The sequence below is a fragment of the Hipposideros armiger genome, unplaced genomic scaffold (genome assembly GCF_001890085.2).
Source record: "Hipposideros armiger isolate ML-2016 unplaced genomic scaffold, ASM189008v1 scaffold_304, whole genome shotgun sequence".
Taxonomy (NCBI): Eukaryota; Metazoa; Chordata; class Mammalia; order Chiroptera; family Hipposideridae; genus Hipposideros; species Hipposideros armiger.
Window position 1 is genome coordinate 1,521,904 of NW_017731654.1, and position 16,984 is coordinate 1,538,887.

General features: G+C 43.8%; 2 protein-coding genes across 2 annotated transcripts in view; one reads left to right on the top strand and one right to left on the bottom strand.

The window, feature by feature from the left end:
* Window positions 1-4,918, bottom strand: part of CYB5D2 (cytochrome b5 domain containing 2) — a 21,241-nt gene extending 16,323 nt beyond the window's left edge. Inside the window, exons 1-2 of the mRNA XM_019659814.1 lie at window positions 4,352-4,918; window positions 3,947-4,216 (exon numbers count right to left, since the gene is read on the bottom strand). Coding sequence (XP_019515359.1) covers window positions 3,947-4,216; window positions 4,352-4,601 — 520 coding nt within the window. The 5' untranslated portion in view covers window positions 4,602-4,918. The remainder of the gene's footprint in view (window positions 1-3,946; window positions 4,217-4,351) is intronic.
* A 189-nt stretch (window positions 4,919-5,107) lies between these two features.
* The window catches only part of ZZEF1 (zinc finger ZZ-type and EF-hand domain containing 1), a 106,488-nt gene continuing 94,611 nt past the window's right edge, over window positions 5,108-16,984 (top strand). The window contains exon 1 of the mRNA XM_019659838.1: window positions 5,108-5,550. Coding sequence (XP_019515383.1) covers window positions 5,197-5,550 — 354 coding nt within the window. The 5' untranslated portion in view covers window positions 5,108-5,196. The remainder of the gene's footprint in view (window positions 5,551-16,984) is intronic.

Consider the following 16,984-nt stretch of genomic DNA (forward strand, 5'->3'; position numbering starts at 1 on the left):
AGTAGGTTAACCTGGAAATCACCAACTCCATACCAACCCAATAATCCCTTTTTCTGAGAAGCATCTCTTGAAAACCCCCACTCTCCAGCCCCAAGTAAAGCTAACCCCACCTCCTGTGTCACAGATGCTGCGCCTGGATCTTGGACACACATTTTGGCATTTGTTACATTTCTTCATTTACTTTCAGCAACATTTAGCCCAGTGGACCACATTCCTTGGCGTTCCTGACCCTACACTCCTGGTTTTTCTCCTATTCTGTAGCTCATTTTCTACCAGCCTCCTGGATCAATTCTTGTCCACCTCCTCTGCTCCATCCACACCATCCACTTGACAATCTCATCCACTCCAATGGTTTCAGATACCGTCTCGATGCCAAAGATTGCCAAATTTGTATCTTTAGCTCAAATTTCTCTTGAGCTCCAGACCTGTATATCCAATTGTCTACTCAACATCATTTACATGTCTTACTGACATCACAAGTTCACAATGTCCACACTGAGCTAATGGTCATCAGCATCTCTAACCTCAGGAAACGGGCATCTAGTCTAGTATCCCCTCTCTCGGTAAATATCAACCAGTTGTTCAATCCAGAAACGTAGTCCTTGAAGTCGCCTTCATCCTTCACATCTGATTAGTCCCCAAGTCCTATAATTCTTTCCTAAATAGTCCTTGTATCAGTCTGCCTTTCCCCATCTACCACTAAGCAAGCCCGGGCTGCCATCGTTTCTCATCTGAACTACCACAGTAAACTCCTAGTAGGTCTCTCTACATTCAGTCTTTTCCTGCTAATCCATTTTCCATACAACACTTAGACTAATATTTTAAACACAAATTGATCATGTCATTCTCTTGCTTAAAAATTCTTAGTGGCTTCCTTCTGCCCTATGATAACGTCCAAATTCCTTAACATGCCATTCAGGGCCCTGCCCTAGCTGCCACCAACCTTGCCTTGCCACTGTGCTCCCTTCCATTTTTCCCTCCTAGGTTAGGACCTCTGATAATAATACCAGTATGTTTTCCTTTTAACACCCATCACAATAATAATTCATTAATGGTTTACGTGATAACTATTCAATGTTTGTCTTTTCTACTGGTCTGCAAGTTTTATCAGGGAAACACCAAACTCCTTTAGTATTGGTTACTCAGTGTCTGGTAGTGCCTGATCTTTAGTAAATTCTCAATAAATATTGACTGAATGAAATCCATACAGTCAATTGATTTTCAATAAGAGTTCCAAGAGAATTCAAAGAGGAAAGAATTGTCTTTTCAACAAATGGTGCTTGGATAACTGAATTGCCATGTTCAAAAGAATAAAATTAGGGCCAGCCAAGTGGTGTGTTGGTTTAGAGTTGGCTTGGGACGCCGTCTCTGAGTAGCGGGACCCCGGTTCAGATCCCACATGAGGGCCAGTGATGCTGCGCCCTCTACAACTAAGATGGTGAACAACAGCTCGCCCTGGAGCTGGGCTGCTGTGTGTTGCTGGTGATGGCATAGGCTATGGTGGGGCTGGCCAGCAGCTGGTGTGAGCTTTCGTGAGCTGCCGTGAGCAGCTGCCCAATGGCCGGCAAGCAACTGCCTCACCTGGGAAGAGCGCAAGGTAATACCAACATGGGCCAGTGAAGCGACATCCTTCACAACTAGACTGAAGAACAAAAGGACAGCAACTTGTCTGTTCTCCTTCCCTGATTCCCCAACACTGTTCCCCTCCCCCAATTCCCCAATAAAATCTTTAAAAAAAAGAATAAAATTAGATCCCTTTCTCATACCACATAAAAATTAACTCAAAATAGATCAATGACCTGAATGTATGAAATAAAACTCTAAAACCCTTAGAACAGGTGTCTTTGTGACCTTGAATTAGACAATAGTTTCTTAGATAAGACACCAAAAGCACAAGCAACCAAAGAAAAACATAAATTGGACTTCATCAAAATTTCAAAAATGTGTGCTTTAAAGGATACTATCAAGAAAGTGAAAAGACAATCTACAGAATGGGAGAAAATATTTGCAAAGCATATATCTGATATGGGTGTAGTATCCAGAATATATAAATAATTCTTACAACTCAACAATAAAAAAACAAAAACAAACAACCCAATTAGAAAATGGACAAAGGATTTAAATAAACATTTCTCCAAGGAAGATATACAAATGATCAACAAGCACATGAAAAGATCTCAACATCATCAGATATTAGAAAAATGCAAATAATCAAAATCACAATGAGGCACCATTTCAAACCCACTAAAATTGCTATAATCAAAGAGACAAAAAAAAAAAAAGACAGTTTCGTGAGGATGTGAGAAACTCCAATGCTAATACACTGATGGTGGGACTGTACAATGGTGCAGCCACTTTAGAAAACAATTTGGCAGTTTTTCGAAAAGTTAAACATAGGGTTACCATTACGACCCAGCAATTACACTCCTAGGTAAATGCCCAAGAGAACTGAAAACGTATGTCCACACAAAAACTTGCACATTGATGTTCACAGTAGCATAATTCATAATAAGCCAAAGTGGAAACAACCCAAATTCCAACCCAAAATGAATAAACAAAATGTGGTGTATCTATACAATGCAACATTATTTGGCCATAAAAAGGAAATGGAGTACTGATTTATACTGATACACCATGGATGAACTTGAAAACATTATGCAAAGTGGAAGAAGCCAGTCACAGAGGACCACATGTATGATTCCTTTTATATGGAATGCCCAGACTAGGCAAATGATGAGACAGGTTGTGAGGGGCTGGGGAGTAGGAGGTTATAGGGAGTGACTGCTAATGGATATGGGGTTTCTTTTTGGCAGGGGGTGATAAAAATGTTCTGGAATTAGTGGTGATGTTTGCACAACTTTCTGACTATATTAAAAACCACTGAGTTATACATATTAAAAGGGTGGATTTTTTAATTATGTGAATTACATCTTAATAAAAAAAATATTGACTGAATGAACAAATAAATGAATCAACTTAATAAATCTGCCTCCCTGCTAGACTGTGCGGGTGGTGGGGAGCACGTCATAATCTTTGATTCCTCAGCACCTGGCACAAGGCAAGCTGCATGGTAGTGGTCGATAAACGGATGTTGAATGAATATCGGTCATAAAGGCACTCAGACAGTAGAGCATATTGCTAAAGAAAAAGCACCCCAGAAATGGAAGGTTGTATGCTCACACTTGTGCATATAGCCATGACAGTGGCAGGATAGTGCACGCAAAAGTGCACTCACTTGGCAGGTAAATAAAACCCTTGATTCCAATCCCAGTTCCACTTGTAACCAACTCACTGTGTAGCCCTTGCTAGTCCCTTCCTTTGCTGGACTGTTCCAGGAGCCTGGCAACACCAACTGAACTTAATTCCTTCTCCGTCAATGCTTCTGTTTCTGAAGTTCTCCCTAAAGACAGGGAAATGACTTGTACTTAAGTACCAGAGGCAGCTTCTTAATTCCTCTCAGATAACGACACACAGAAAATGCTTATTCAATATTAGCCTAGTCACTGGCCTTAAGCTTGCTCTGCATTTGTTTTTTTTCTTTTTTAACCTAGGAGATGGTGATTCCTCTGGGATGGTAAGACAACATCTCTAAAAGTAATAGGCTAGTGGTCCTAATCCAATTCTTGTCAGTACTTAGTTGTGAGGGCTTGAAGCAAATTACATCCTTGAATCCCCTCTGGTGGAAAATAGGGACAGCAGAATAAACTTCATTTGACAAGTATTCTTTAAGGCCTAACATATGCACAGCTTTGTTCCAAGTATTGAAGGACGGTAAAGGTGGCCAGACCCCTTCCCTGCACTCTAACCTCATAATCTTTTTAAAAGAAAGGCAGAAAAGTGCATCTGTACTAGAAGCAAGAATTACTCAAACCAAATGTACTATTTTTAGGGGAAACTTGGGGACGGGGGAAAGGTAGGTTACTTAGGATCGGGACATATAGGAATCAGCAAGGGAACTCTTCAGAGCAGGAACAGGGTGTCTCATTCATCTCTGTGCTCTGAGAGCCACACCGTGTGGCACAAAGCAGGAATCCATCCAGGGGCTTCTGCTGGTGGGTAATGGGTAACTTAACGAGAGGCCGGAGATGGGTTTCCCGAACTAAGTTAGGAAGAACGATGGGGAACGACAGGGAGGATAGAGGCCGGTAACTGCTGGCCACACTACCACAGGAGTCAGACAGACCAGAGGATGATGCAGCCGAGCCCAGCCCCGACGCTGGTCCGATGAATATGGAGAGAGAAAAAAAAAAAAAAGCAGATGAATACATGAATAAATGAATGAGTGAACGACACCCAGGCGGCTACGGGCCCGCACAGAAGCAAGAAAGGGCGTGAGCCACCTCGCTAATACCTGCGAAGCCGCTATAGTGAGCCCCTGGCTCGTAATGCCGCCGGCCAGAGGACACATCGTAGATGCGGCCGAGCAATGCCAAGTAGAGGCCCGGGTCCCCGGGGCCGCCGCGGTAGCGGGCCAGCTCCTCGGGCATGAAAAGGCGAAAGCCAGCGCGGGGACTCCACCAGCCCATCAGCCGTGCTGCCATCACAGCCGCCGCCGCTGCGATCAGGCCCAGCAAGAGTCCACGCCCGCCGAGCAGCAGCATTTAGGCGGCCGCACACCCCTCGCTCTTCCAAAGTTGCCGCTTCTCCGCCCACAACTAAGATGGCTGAGAAGCCGGCCGCGACGTCCCCGGAGCTACGCTCTCTCCCCGTTGTCCGCCTGTTACTGAGGGGACAGCGGAGGACTGAGTGGAAAAAGTCTGCCGAAAGCTCACGCCCTGGCTCGAACTCTTTCTTGTGCGTTTTCAGCACAGCTAGTGAACGTGGAGGGATACCGAGGAACTGAGCAGCGGAAAGCCTTGGCTTGCAGGGCGTCCGCCCCCAATAAAGATGGTGGCAAAGGAGGCCGCGGGATGGCGCAGACAATATGACAACCGCGCCCTCTCCGCACTCCGGGTTCCACCCTTTGCTGAGGCTGTCCTCGCGTGTCCTCTCACGACAGCGGGCGGAGTCTGCTTGACGGCGCCTTAGCGACAGCAATCCTCGCTGCACGGCGAGGAAGCCGGAAGCCGCAGCTGCCGCCGCCGTCCCCTCCCCGTCCCCGCCCAGTCCCCGCCCGCCAGGTGCCGTCGGAGGTTGACCGGTCCAGGCGGGGAGGCGGAGGCGGCGGCAGAGCCGGGCGCCGGAGACGGAGACCCCATGGGGAACGCTCCGAGTCACAGCAGTGAAGACGAAGCGGCAGCCCCCGGGGGCGAGGGCTGGGGCCCGCACCAGGACTGGGCCGCAGACTCGGGCACGACCCCGGGACCGGGCCCCGCGGCCCCGGCACTGCCCCCGGCCCCGGCGCTGCTGGAGCCGGCCCGGCTGCGAGAGGCGGCGGCTGCGCTGCGGCCCGCGCCACCCTGCGAGTCTCTGGTGTCCAGGCACCACGGCGCGCTGTTGCGCTGGCTGGAAGAGCGGCTGGGCCGCGGCGAAGAGTCCGTCACCCTGGAGCAGTTCCGGGAATTGCTGGAGGCTCGCGGCGCCGGCTGCTCGGGCGAGCAGTTCGAGGAGGTCAGGGCTGGCTGGCGACGGCAGGGCGGGGGCCGGGTGGTCGCCCCCAGGGGCGCGAAGTGGTGGCTTCGGAAAAGCCAGGCAGGATCCCGTAGGGTCCGCAGGTTCCGAGAATAGGAGCACGGGAGTGCCAGGACTTCCTTGAGGGCGCTTCCAGCCTGTGCAGAACCGGAGCCGGCTGCGAACCTCTTTAACCTTTATTATATATAATACGAGTGTGGAAAGCCTGGACTGGGGCCGTCCTTGCTCTGAAAGCACGGGGCAAGCCCAGATGTCTTTGCATGTTGTCGGAGTACAGACATCTGTGCAGTTGCCTGACGGTAGATCAGCTGCTCTCTGGAGCTTCCTTATCAGGCTCCAGAGCAGTTTAAGGAAAACGGAGGTGTAGTGATCAAGGAGGGAGTGGTAGTGAAAACCATTCTGTTGTATGGCCGGTGTGTTTTTTGCAGAGCACCTAATGAAGCCAGTGTGGGCGCCTAATGTATGTGGGAGGAGAATATCATGTCCTGGAAAAACTCACATTCTAAAAGCCATTCTCATCACGCCAATAACTAGCATTTCCAAACTACACGTTTTGTTTTTAAAAGATCCTCGAAGAACCATATTTTAGACAGTCTTAAACCCCAATAGAACTTAAAACTGATAGGCAAATACCAGGTTTCCTGTGAATACTTGTAATTATACAGTTTTTGACTTCATTCGCAATATCATCTTTATTAAATCATTAACAGCAAGTTGATGTGGCAACAAAATATTTTCTTTGCAAGGGATCTAAGGAGATATCTGTACTGAACACTTCCTTTTAGAGTTAAGAGAACTGATCCAAGGTCACCCAGTGAATCATTGGCAAAGCAGATTGTCATTTCAGATCTCTTGATTTTTGTTTGTTTGCTTCTTTGTCATATATCCCACTACCTCCTTCTTGGGACCCTGTTTCTTTAACTCCACAATGTTATAACAAAAAGATGCTTAATTTTTGAAAATGAATGAGCCATGTAGAATCTTCAGTGTCAATGAAGGGTGAGTACATAAAGCAATAAACTGACAGCTACTTGAAGTACCATTAAAAAGTGATGCACACTTTAAAACCAGAGGCTTTTACAATATTTTAAGAATGTTTTCCTGTATGTGGCCAGAATTCAGATAATCTGGTTTGTATATGTTTCTTACATTTCCCTTTAAAAAATACCTGTAAGGCATCCCAACTCTTGAAAACGTTGGTCATATTAGTGAATGGTCTCCATTTCTTTTTTTAATTACAAGTGTACCCATAATACTTTGCACTCTAGTCCTAGGTATATTATGAGAAAATGAAGTGTTGCCAGAGAGAGCTGTGTAAGAGTTGAAAGAGTTGAACACATTTGAAAGATGTGTGAAAGAAAGTTCAACACATCTATTGAAAGAGTTGGCACATTTCAGAGTTGTCAAAAGAGAATGGAGAGAAACTATTTACATTGTCTGACAGGAATAGAGCTACAGGTAGAGTTTACAGGAATCCTGTAATGTAAGGCCAAGTAATCCTTGAGGTGTGGACCAGAAATCACACAAAGGCTATGATATTTATTTGTTCATTGAGCAGATATTTGTTGGGCGTATACTGAGTGCCAAACACTTGGATGATAGTGGACAAAGCAGATTACGTGCTCTTAAAGAGTATGTAGTACTGAAAGTGACTCACATTAACCCAGCAATTATAGGCATGGTGAGTATTTTCCAAGGGAAAGTGTAAGGAAAAAAAATGGCAGGAGTATTTAACCTCATCTAGGAAGTCAAGGAAGACTTACTTGAGAAAGTAACGTTTCGGCTCAGATTTGAAGGATGAAAGCAGACAAAGAGCAGAAGGCGTTAGCAGTGTTTCATGCAGAGGATGTCTTGTACGTGAGTCCAATGTCCAGAGAATGGAGAATCTGGAGAATGGTATGCTGTATTAGGGTTAGACAAAACTACTTAAAAAAAAAAAAAAAAAGGGACAGGAAATCCAGTGCAATGATGGTTTAAACAATAAAGAAGCTTCTTATCTAAAACGTCCACGTAGGCAGTCCAGGGTTGATATGACAGTTTTACAGTCATCAGGGACCTGGCCGTATACATCGTGCTATCTTCCTTCACAGGCACCTTCTACTTAATGATCCAAATCACTCCTTCATTTGTCACTTTCCACATTCCAACCAGCAGAAAAGGGAAAATGGAAGGAAAGGGTCACTCTTCCTTTCTTAAGGGCATGGCTCACATCCTATTGGCCCAAACCTAGTCACATGGCCACTTAGCTGCAAGGGAGGCTGGAGAATACCCATATTCCATGGCCATGTATTCAGCCAAAAGGCAGAATTTAATTACTGAGGAAGAGGAAACCAGATATTGGGTTAAAATTAGCACTCTTTTACTCATGTAACTAGATCATAGAATGCAGGAGGAGGACAAGGTTAGAGAAGTAGGCAGGGGCCAGATCATGGGAGTCCTTTGCAGCCTCTGTTAAATAGGAGTTTGGAAAAAGTGGTTTTTTTAAATAAACTGCCATGATGGTTGTGGCTGCCTTGTGGAGAACCAGTTAGGGAAGGGTCAGAGTGGATCCAAGCAGATCTGTTAGGAGGCTATTAGGACACTCCAGGTAAGAGACGGGGTGGGCTGGGCCAGGGTGGTGGCAGCTAAAATGGTATGAAGTGGACAATATTGTGAGCTATTTAGGGAGTAGAATAAGCAGTTCTTGGGACTTAGGTGCGGGTAGAGGGTTAGAAAGGAAAAGGAATCACAGATGACTCTGATATTACTGACTTGACCAGTTGGAAAGATGATAGGGCTGTTTATTGAGAAAGGAAACATTTTCGGGGAGGGATGATCTGGAGAGGGAAGATGAGTTTGATTTGGCCATGTTGAGCTTAATGTATCTATGAAACCTTAATGCATCTATGAAGCTAAGTGGAGAGATGGTGGGTATATGCATCTGGAGCTTAGGAGAGAAGACTGCATGAGATAGAGAGTCATCTATTTGCACAGTTGGGTTTCATGAGAAAATAGACACATTGTTTCCTCTAATTCTGATGAGGTTTTTTTTTTTTTCTTTCTGTAATCAAGAGTGAAAAGACTGTGCTCTGTAAGAATTTAAATCCCTTAGAAGAAGTCCATGGACTGGTTAGCATAGTTAAATCCAAGGGTCATTCAGCCACTGTAACTAAAGAAATATATGGGAAGAAAAAGCTGTGAATGGTTGTACTTTCCTATTATGGAACACAAAATCATAGTAGTCATATGCAACATCAAAGAAACATTAAGGAGTCATAAACACAGCAGTAAGAGCTGGTGATTTGTAAAATGTTGAGTTCTTATTTTCTTTTTATAAAAATCCCTGGGACAGTCAGTCAAGAGCTGTGTTACAGGGTATTAAGTATCCATACACAGAACCCTCAAAAGGTATGCTTGGAAGTCTTCTTTCATATCCATATAGTTAGCTCATCTGACTCTCTACAACACGTTCAAATACATGGTGTGTCTGATAACTTAGGCCAACCATGTGGGGCAGGTGGGTGACAACAGCCACCAAACTGAAGAGGAAGCCGGGGACGCTGCAGGCAGTGTTCAGGAACTTAAGTAAGACTGGAAGTTAAGTGTTGGCACTAACACTCAAATGTGTGTCTTCTGACTCCAAATCCTGCACCCTTTTTCCTTTAAGGAACCAATTCTCTGTGATTATTCCTCTTTAGTCCCAAGGATACATAATTAATTCTCTAATTTTCCCCTTATGCTACGGAAAGCCTGGCATGGGAAATCCAAATTGGAGAAATAACAACATGTATTTTTCTTGAAGCCTATTTACCTTTATTAGATTTGGGGTAGGGGAAGTTGGGGCTTGGGTTGGCGCTAAATTTGGTGATTCGCACTGGTTAGCACTGGTTAGTTGAAAAGAGTGGTTCTGACTCACTCAAAGTGAAGGCTTAGCCAAGATTTAAAAACCAAACGATTGGGATAATCTCACAGTGGCTGTCCTGTCTATAAATAAGGGGTAACTATATTAGTAATATAAAAAAAGTATTAGCCATGCATTTGATTCTTTGCTTTAAAAATAAGTCTGTCCTTTAACCTGAATAAGTACACATTTCTGTGTCTTCGTTAATTCCACATCTTAGCTTCTGAAAATGTACTGTGGTATTTTAATGCAAGTTTAAGGGTTTTGTGAAATAATAATAAACTGTCTTTATAATAGCAAATGAAATGGTGAGTTATTTCCCTGTGTTCGTTTTATGAGAGCTAGCACAGCAGAGGTTATCATTGGTGCACATTATTATTACAACGCTAAGAGCTTCCAAGTTTTATGTGTTGGTTCTTGGGGATCCTAATTTGCATTGCCTTGCATATCCACCCAGCTGTCTTGCCTTCACATTCCTATGACCTCAGTTGCTTGAGGTGGTGTCCTAAAGCAGTTCTTGGAGTTGTGCCATGGACCAAAGTCTGCAACATTATCATTTTATAATATAACACACCTTTTCTCATGATGGGTGTGGTCCATGGAGAAGGACTCTTTGGTTCACTTTAGGGAGCAATATTTAATTGACTCCTATGTAGAAGAGGAACAGAATTGAAATTAAATTCTTATTTGGCATGAGAGATTGAAGATTAGAGATCTGTGCTCTTAATATGATATGCTTCTGGAAAACTCGTGTAGCCTCTAGGGCAGAAAAAAAGTGCTGAATACAGGATGATAGCAGATGGCTTTAAGATAGGAATTTAATATGAATAGGTCTTATTTTATGAATTTGCTATATTAGCTTTGGTGCCTACTTGGTGAAATTCATTGGGTTGTGAACTCTGAGAGAAGGACCATTTTAATTCATTTATTTATTGTCTTAGCATAGTCTTGGCTAATGGCCAGTGTTCAGTAAGTGTTTTCCCCTCTAGTGCCTCACTTTGATTTGACAGATTGAATATGGTACAGTCATTATTCTCCAAACTCGTTTTTTATATTCAGCGTGTAACCTTTTAATAACAAGGTGTTTCTTGATATTGGAGGACACAGCTCAGTATAGTTTTAGTGAAAACTTCAAAAGACTCCTAGTCACTGTTGGGTTTAGAGGAAATTTGGAGAATAATACCACCTTGATGTTATAATATTGGGAGTATTAATCAACTAATTTAGAATGGCTTTGAGCCCAAGAGCTACGCAAACAGAATTATGGAGATGTAATTCTCTACCCCTTCAAGACACAGAGTGCGAGAGACGTGTGTACGTACCATAAAGATGAAATGGTACAAGCATTGCTTACCCTCAGCTCAGCCTGCAGGGGCTCCCCACTGCCCGAGGGATCCTCTGATGGGTGGGCTGGCCTTTCTACCTCTGTCCCCCTGCACCAGCCTGTGTCCTGGCCAGTGGGACACCTTCATTATCCTGTGTGTGGACCTTCTTCCTTCTCTCAGTTCTTCAAGAGTCCCTGTGGGTACTGTCTCCTGGTCAGGACCAAGCCTTTTTTGTGGCATCACTCAGATGGCTTCTGTATAATGGTGTCTGCAGCCCCACTGTTGTTTCCTGTTCTGTACAGGTCACTGGGCACTTAGAGCACACTGTCTTGTTCTGCACCTAGACTGTGAGGCCCCCTAGCCACCTGCCTGCGTTACTCCAGCATACAGGAGGCCTTCTGTGAGTGATGGCCGCTAATGGTGATGAGGCCGTGCAGAAGAGAAAGACCCAGGGTGAACTGGAGGTTATGTTAGTCCTGAGTGCTTCGCTGTGGTGGGGATGGTCGTATTGGCTTCTTATGGAGAAATGCATAATCCAAGAGAGCCATGGAGGAAAGGTCACAGCTCTGTTTTGCCTTTCCCTGATTTCCAAAAGAGCACTTCATGTATTGTCTTGTTTTAGAAACTTTAGTTTCTCAGACTTTTCATACAAATGTCAGTCTAACATTTAGGTCTTTTATACCTTTCTGCTCTTATCTCCCAGTGCTCTTTAGCCAGCTAGGTCCATTCATTGTTTCTCATCTATGTGGGAAATTTGTCCTGTGTTCCCTTTCTCCCCTCTTCAGCCCTTTGCTCCATCCTAAGCCCTTTTCACTTTCAAGGACTCCAGAGGAGCATTTCATAGTAGCATGGAGTTTGGAAAGGCTTCACCAAACCAAGGCTTGAGAGGCTGTAAGAATTTGCTGGACAAAGGAAGAGAGGGATATTCCAGTTGAAAGGTACAGCATGTGCAAATATATTGCAGTGAGAGACAGCATGGCAAATTTTGGCAATAATAGTCCTTTGGCACCTAGTCTAGAGTCTGAGTTGGCTTGGACCTTAGTCACCATTGCATGCACCCTGTCCCTCGTAAAGGGATTCCTTCTGTAACACCCTGAACAGATGTGCAGTTAGACTGTTAATGGCATCAGCAAATTTACTGCTTTCTAAGTCCACCCATTCCACGGTTCTTCTTTGGACTGAGCCTGAGAATCGGGCCCTGGAGTCAGCCTAGTGCCACTATCCACATGGCCATGTGACCTTGATTGACCTACATGACCACTCTGTGTCTCAGTTGCCTCACCTGTAAAATGAGCATAATGATAGTATCTACCTTATATAGTTGGTATGAGGATTAAATGAATTAGTTCATGTGAAACACCTGCAACAGTGCCTGGCACATGCTTAATGCTCAGTAAATGTTTCCATTAGTGCCCTCTGTGGTTCTAGTTCCACACTAGAATTGTTGACACCATCTTCTGTGACAGCCGTTTCACTACTTCACTTAGTCATAGAGTGTGAGACAGTCTTCCAGATGAGTAAAAGGACATCTTAAGTGGATAGTGACCTTCTCAGTCAACAAGTGGCAGAACTGGGATCAGATCCAGATCTTTGGACTTCTGACTTCTGACAGAGTGTTTCTCCCAAGTTGGACCAGCATGCAGCCTTTATATATAAGCCTGGTGCATTGCATTCTGCTGGTCTGAGCCCACAGTTTTGGACTCTGATGATTTGGGGCACATTCTCGTCTGTGTACCATAGTCTTGATCCCAGTAGTGGTAAAGGAGGGTCAAGAGGACCTGTCTGAGCCCTGTCCCATGCTGCCCTCAGGCTGGGCAAATGGACGGCACTATGCAGTCAGCCAGCTCACTTTTCTTTCTCTTGCCTGCAAGGTGGATCAATAACGGCCTTCTAACTAGATGTCACAGCAGTTTATCTTTGCAGTTTATTAGGCATAGTCTTCTTTGTTAAACCTTTGGATTCTCACAAGCTGTGAAGAACAGTTGGGCGGAAAGAGGAATTGAGACTTAGAGAGGCCACGAGCCTTACCGCAGTCTCACAGAGAGTAAGTGGTAAATCTGGCATCATATTCTAATCCAGATTTCCTTAGCTTGATTGTGTTATATGTTTTCTCTCCCACACACTGACTAGCATAGTGCCTGCACTTGGGTGCTGCTGAATAGTTATCATGTAGATGGCAAAGCGTGCAGTAGGTGTGGCAGGAAAAAAAACACGGAATCAGGCGAGGATGAGGAAGAGTCCCGCAGATCAGGTTGCTGTCTGCATGAGTACTGTGTGCATGGAGATTGACTCAATGGAAAACGGGGCATCGCTCTGTTTTTAGAGAGGCAAAGGTAGACTTGCTTTACTTTGAACTGTTAGATTACATAGATCTGTGTATTGAGTTGAGTTTTGGGGCCCAGTATCCTGGGGCAGTGAGTTTCAGACTGTCCCTTTAGTGGGTTGGGAATCTGTTGAATGATAGATTTTTTTTTTAAATTTTATTGGGGAACAGTGTGTTTTTCCAGAACCCATCAGCTCCAAGTCAAGTAGTTGTCTCAATCTAGTTGTGGAGAGCTCATCTCAATCTAGTTGTGGAGGGCTCATCTCAATGGCCCACGGTCAGGATTGAACCAGCAACCTTGGTGTTATGAGCACTGCACTCTAACCAACTGAGCTAACTGTCTGCCCTGAGTGATAGATTTATAAAAAATGCAACAATAGAATGGAATAGAAAATATCAGAGTACATTGTATCTGATAAGAGAAAGTAATACTACATTGTTTCACAAAACTTTTGTATCAATTATATGTACACTGGGTCATGATACAAAATGTATTTCTTATAATGGATCTCTCCATTTAACTTGACAATCACTGCTCTGAGGTTTATTGTCAAACTGGAGGGATCCCAGAGGGGCCAAGCAGGTGGGAATGAGACTAAAACCATACCAGATAAACTGGTTGAAGGACTGGAGCGTGTGGGGAAACTCAGAGACCTGGTCACTGTTTTCAGTGGTCTGCAGGCTGTTTGGGGGCAGAGGGAGCAGATGTGTTCTGAATGGTACCACCAGGTGATAAGGTAACATCAGGAAGGCAGGTTTCCCTTCATTATGTAAAGAGAGTTGTTGCTCTCAGAACTGGCCAGAAGACATGAGTTCCCCATCACCAGTGTGTGTCACAGAGACACTGGAGAAGGAGTTCAGGCAGTACAAAAGCACATACTGTAAGAGATTTGTAGGTCCATTCCAGTATGAGAGCTTATATAGATCTGGGGTGATCATCCCCCTCCAGCCTTAATATTCTCCGGTGGCCTCATGGTACCCTTACTGTAAGATCTGAGCCCTCAGTCCTCTTGGCCAGGCTCTCTCTAGTCTGACCCCTGTCCATCCCTTCATCTCCCACATGCCTCCTTTCCAGCCACACCAAGCAGGTTGTAGTTCTTACAATCTGCGGTGCGCTCTGCATCTATGCTCATACGCTGTCCCTTCTACCCCGGAAGGCCTCCCTATCTCCATATGCTTGCAAGTTCCTAGCTATTGATTAAAGCTCAGTCCAAGGATTGTTTCCTCAGGGCCATTTTCCCTGAATGCCCCTCCCTGTCCTGGGCTTCTGGCCTCTGGAGTGCCTGTTAGCTCATGGTGTTGTGGTTGATAATGTGGGGTCCCAAATCATACTAAGCTTCACATCCAAGCTCCATCATTTACCAGTACCAACCATGTGACCTTGAACAAAATACTTAACCTCTCTGTCCCTCACTAGTAAAAGGGTAGAACCTACCTTTAGGGTTGTGGAAAATGTGAGTTAAGCCAGGTGAGGTCTTAATACTTTGCCAGGTGCCTGGTAAATGCTCAGTTAGTAGTAGCTATTATAGCTTCTATGCTGTTATAATGATCACATCTATCACATTCCTGCTGTTGCTTTACAGGTCTGGTCTGTCTTGTCATAGGCTGTGAGGATTTGGGAGGGCAAGGATTATGCCCTGTTCATCTCAATATGCTCAGAGCCAGGTCGGGGTCAGGTATATGTGATGGCTTATCAGATAGTGTTGAGTATTTGGGTTAATTGGGTTCTGCAAAGTCCTGTGGAAAAAAGTAGATGTTAAGTGTTAGATTTTAAAACCTGTACATTTCTTTCAGGACAATTTCTGAACATTAGGAAACTACATATTTATTTGGTGAAGCTGTTAGCAAAGCTGTTATGATTTTTTTTTCTCACCTAAAATTTCTTAGTTTTTTGTTTGTTTGAAAATTCTTTTTATTTTATTCATTAACTGTTCACAGATCAACAGAGTCTGTTAAAAATAGCAAGAGGTCACTATTTTTATTGCCTTGCTTGTGTAGCCTTTTTATCAGCAATAAACGGCAGGAGTTGTGCAGGAAGTTGGGAACCAGACTATTTGAGATAGATGCAGGCAGCACTAGAAGTACAGAAGCTTTGCTGGGAGTAGTACTTGAGATTTAGAGAGAGCAAGGCTCGGTTTTAAAGTTGGTATTGTGCTAACATGGGCAGAAGTTGCTGAGAGCAAATTTTATAGATGGAGGAAAGAGATGGAGCTATGAGAGAAGTTTTAAGCACTTAGTCTGCAGATTGGAAGGAACCACAAGGGTTATCCGGTCAAAGGAAGGAGAATGAAGTGGGAAGAAAGTAGCTCTGGAGGCTTGGATTCAAATACTGGCAGTGTGACCTTGGGCAAGTTATCTGACCTCTCTGTACAACTATAAAATGGGCAGTTGAATAGTAAGTGCCATTACTGATGAGGAATAACTGATACTGTGCACAGTGCCTGGAACTGAGCAAGTGCTCAAATATTAATACAGAATTTTCCAAAACATATGTCATTCCCAACTGAATTACAGCTGTACTAACCCCCTCTGACCTTGAATCAGACAAATATTATTTTATCACTATGCTATCATGTGAAAAAGTTGGGAAGTAGCTATTGTCCGGTGCTGTAGTATGAGTATTCACACCATGGGGCCTTGCAAGACACAGGCTGGACGCCTGTTCTATCGCCTTACCCACTGGCTCCACTTTTTGTGGTAGGGTTGTTCTTCAAGGTCTTGCTATTTTTAAGTTCCTCTTTATTATTACAGAAGCAACATACGTAGACTGCCATATTGCTACTATTAACATCTTGATATTCTTTCAGGTTTTTAAGTGCATATATATGTATATATTATATAGATAACCAATGTGGGAGGTGCATATTTGCTTTTTTTCAAACTAACATGAGGTCATTCTCTAATATTTTGTAGCATGCTTTTTTTCATTTTATGGTTTTCACCTTTCCATGTCAATTCATTTCTGTTTAATTTAATACCCAGTCCATATTCAGATTTGCTCAATTGTCTCAGAAATCTCCTTTTATGGCTGATATACCAAGTGTGAATAAAATTTTATTTAGAGAGGAGGAAGAATTACACTGCTTTAAAAATGTTTTAAAACGGCTCCTCCAGTCCATCCCATGCTTGAAGTGAACACTTTAAAACTTTTGATTTTGATTTTTAAAACTCATATAGTGTAGAATCTATGAGACTTGTACACAAAGCAGTAATCCCCAGCTCTCCTGCGCCAGTGTGTCCCTCCCCAAGAATAATTACTTTTCAACTCTTTAGCTGGTTCTTTACTATTCACTTGTACGTCGCCACATCACATGTTTCTATTACTTCCTTATGAGTTTTCAGTTGTAGGCTTTATCCATTTTACTCCCACCATTGTAAGACTTCAGTTGTCTTTCGCAGTTTCGGTCCTTGTCTACACCTTCACATTTCCTGTCCTCCCAGGAGCCTTGTTTCCCTTTTGTTTAGATTGCTCTTGATGCTTGCATTATTATGAATATGTAAATTCTTTATATAGCTGTAGTTCTCTGTGATTGCTTTTCCTTTCTTATACTCCTTTTAATTTTCACTGGAATTAACAATTGAATTGGTGCTTTTCTTTTGCTTATTTTTTTGTCTTTTATCATTAATTTAATCCCATATTCTCTTGCCAGTTGTCTAAATCTCTTCTCACACATTCAGTCTGTTCAAACACAGGCGTATCCTACCAGTTTCATCTTCTCGAAGCTCTGTTTCCCAGGGCCTCCTGATCTGCTTCACTGTGGACTTGGTATTCTGTAGGTCGGCTGTACAGGTATCATCTTGGCATCTCCATTACCTGGGGATTCACTTTTTCTCTTGGTCAGGCCTTGTTCTTCCTTTTTCTTGGCATATTCCTTCATTCTGGTG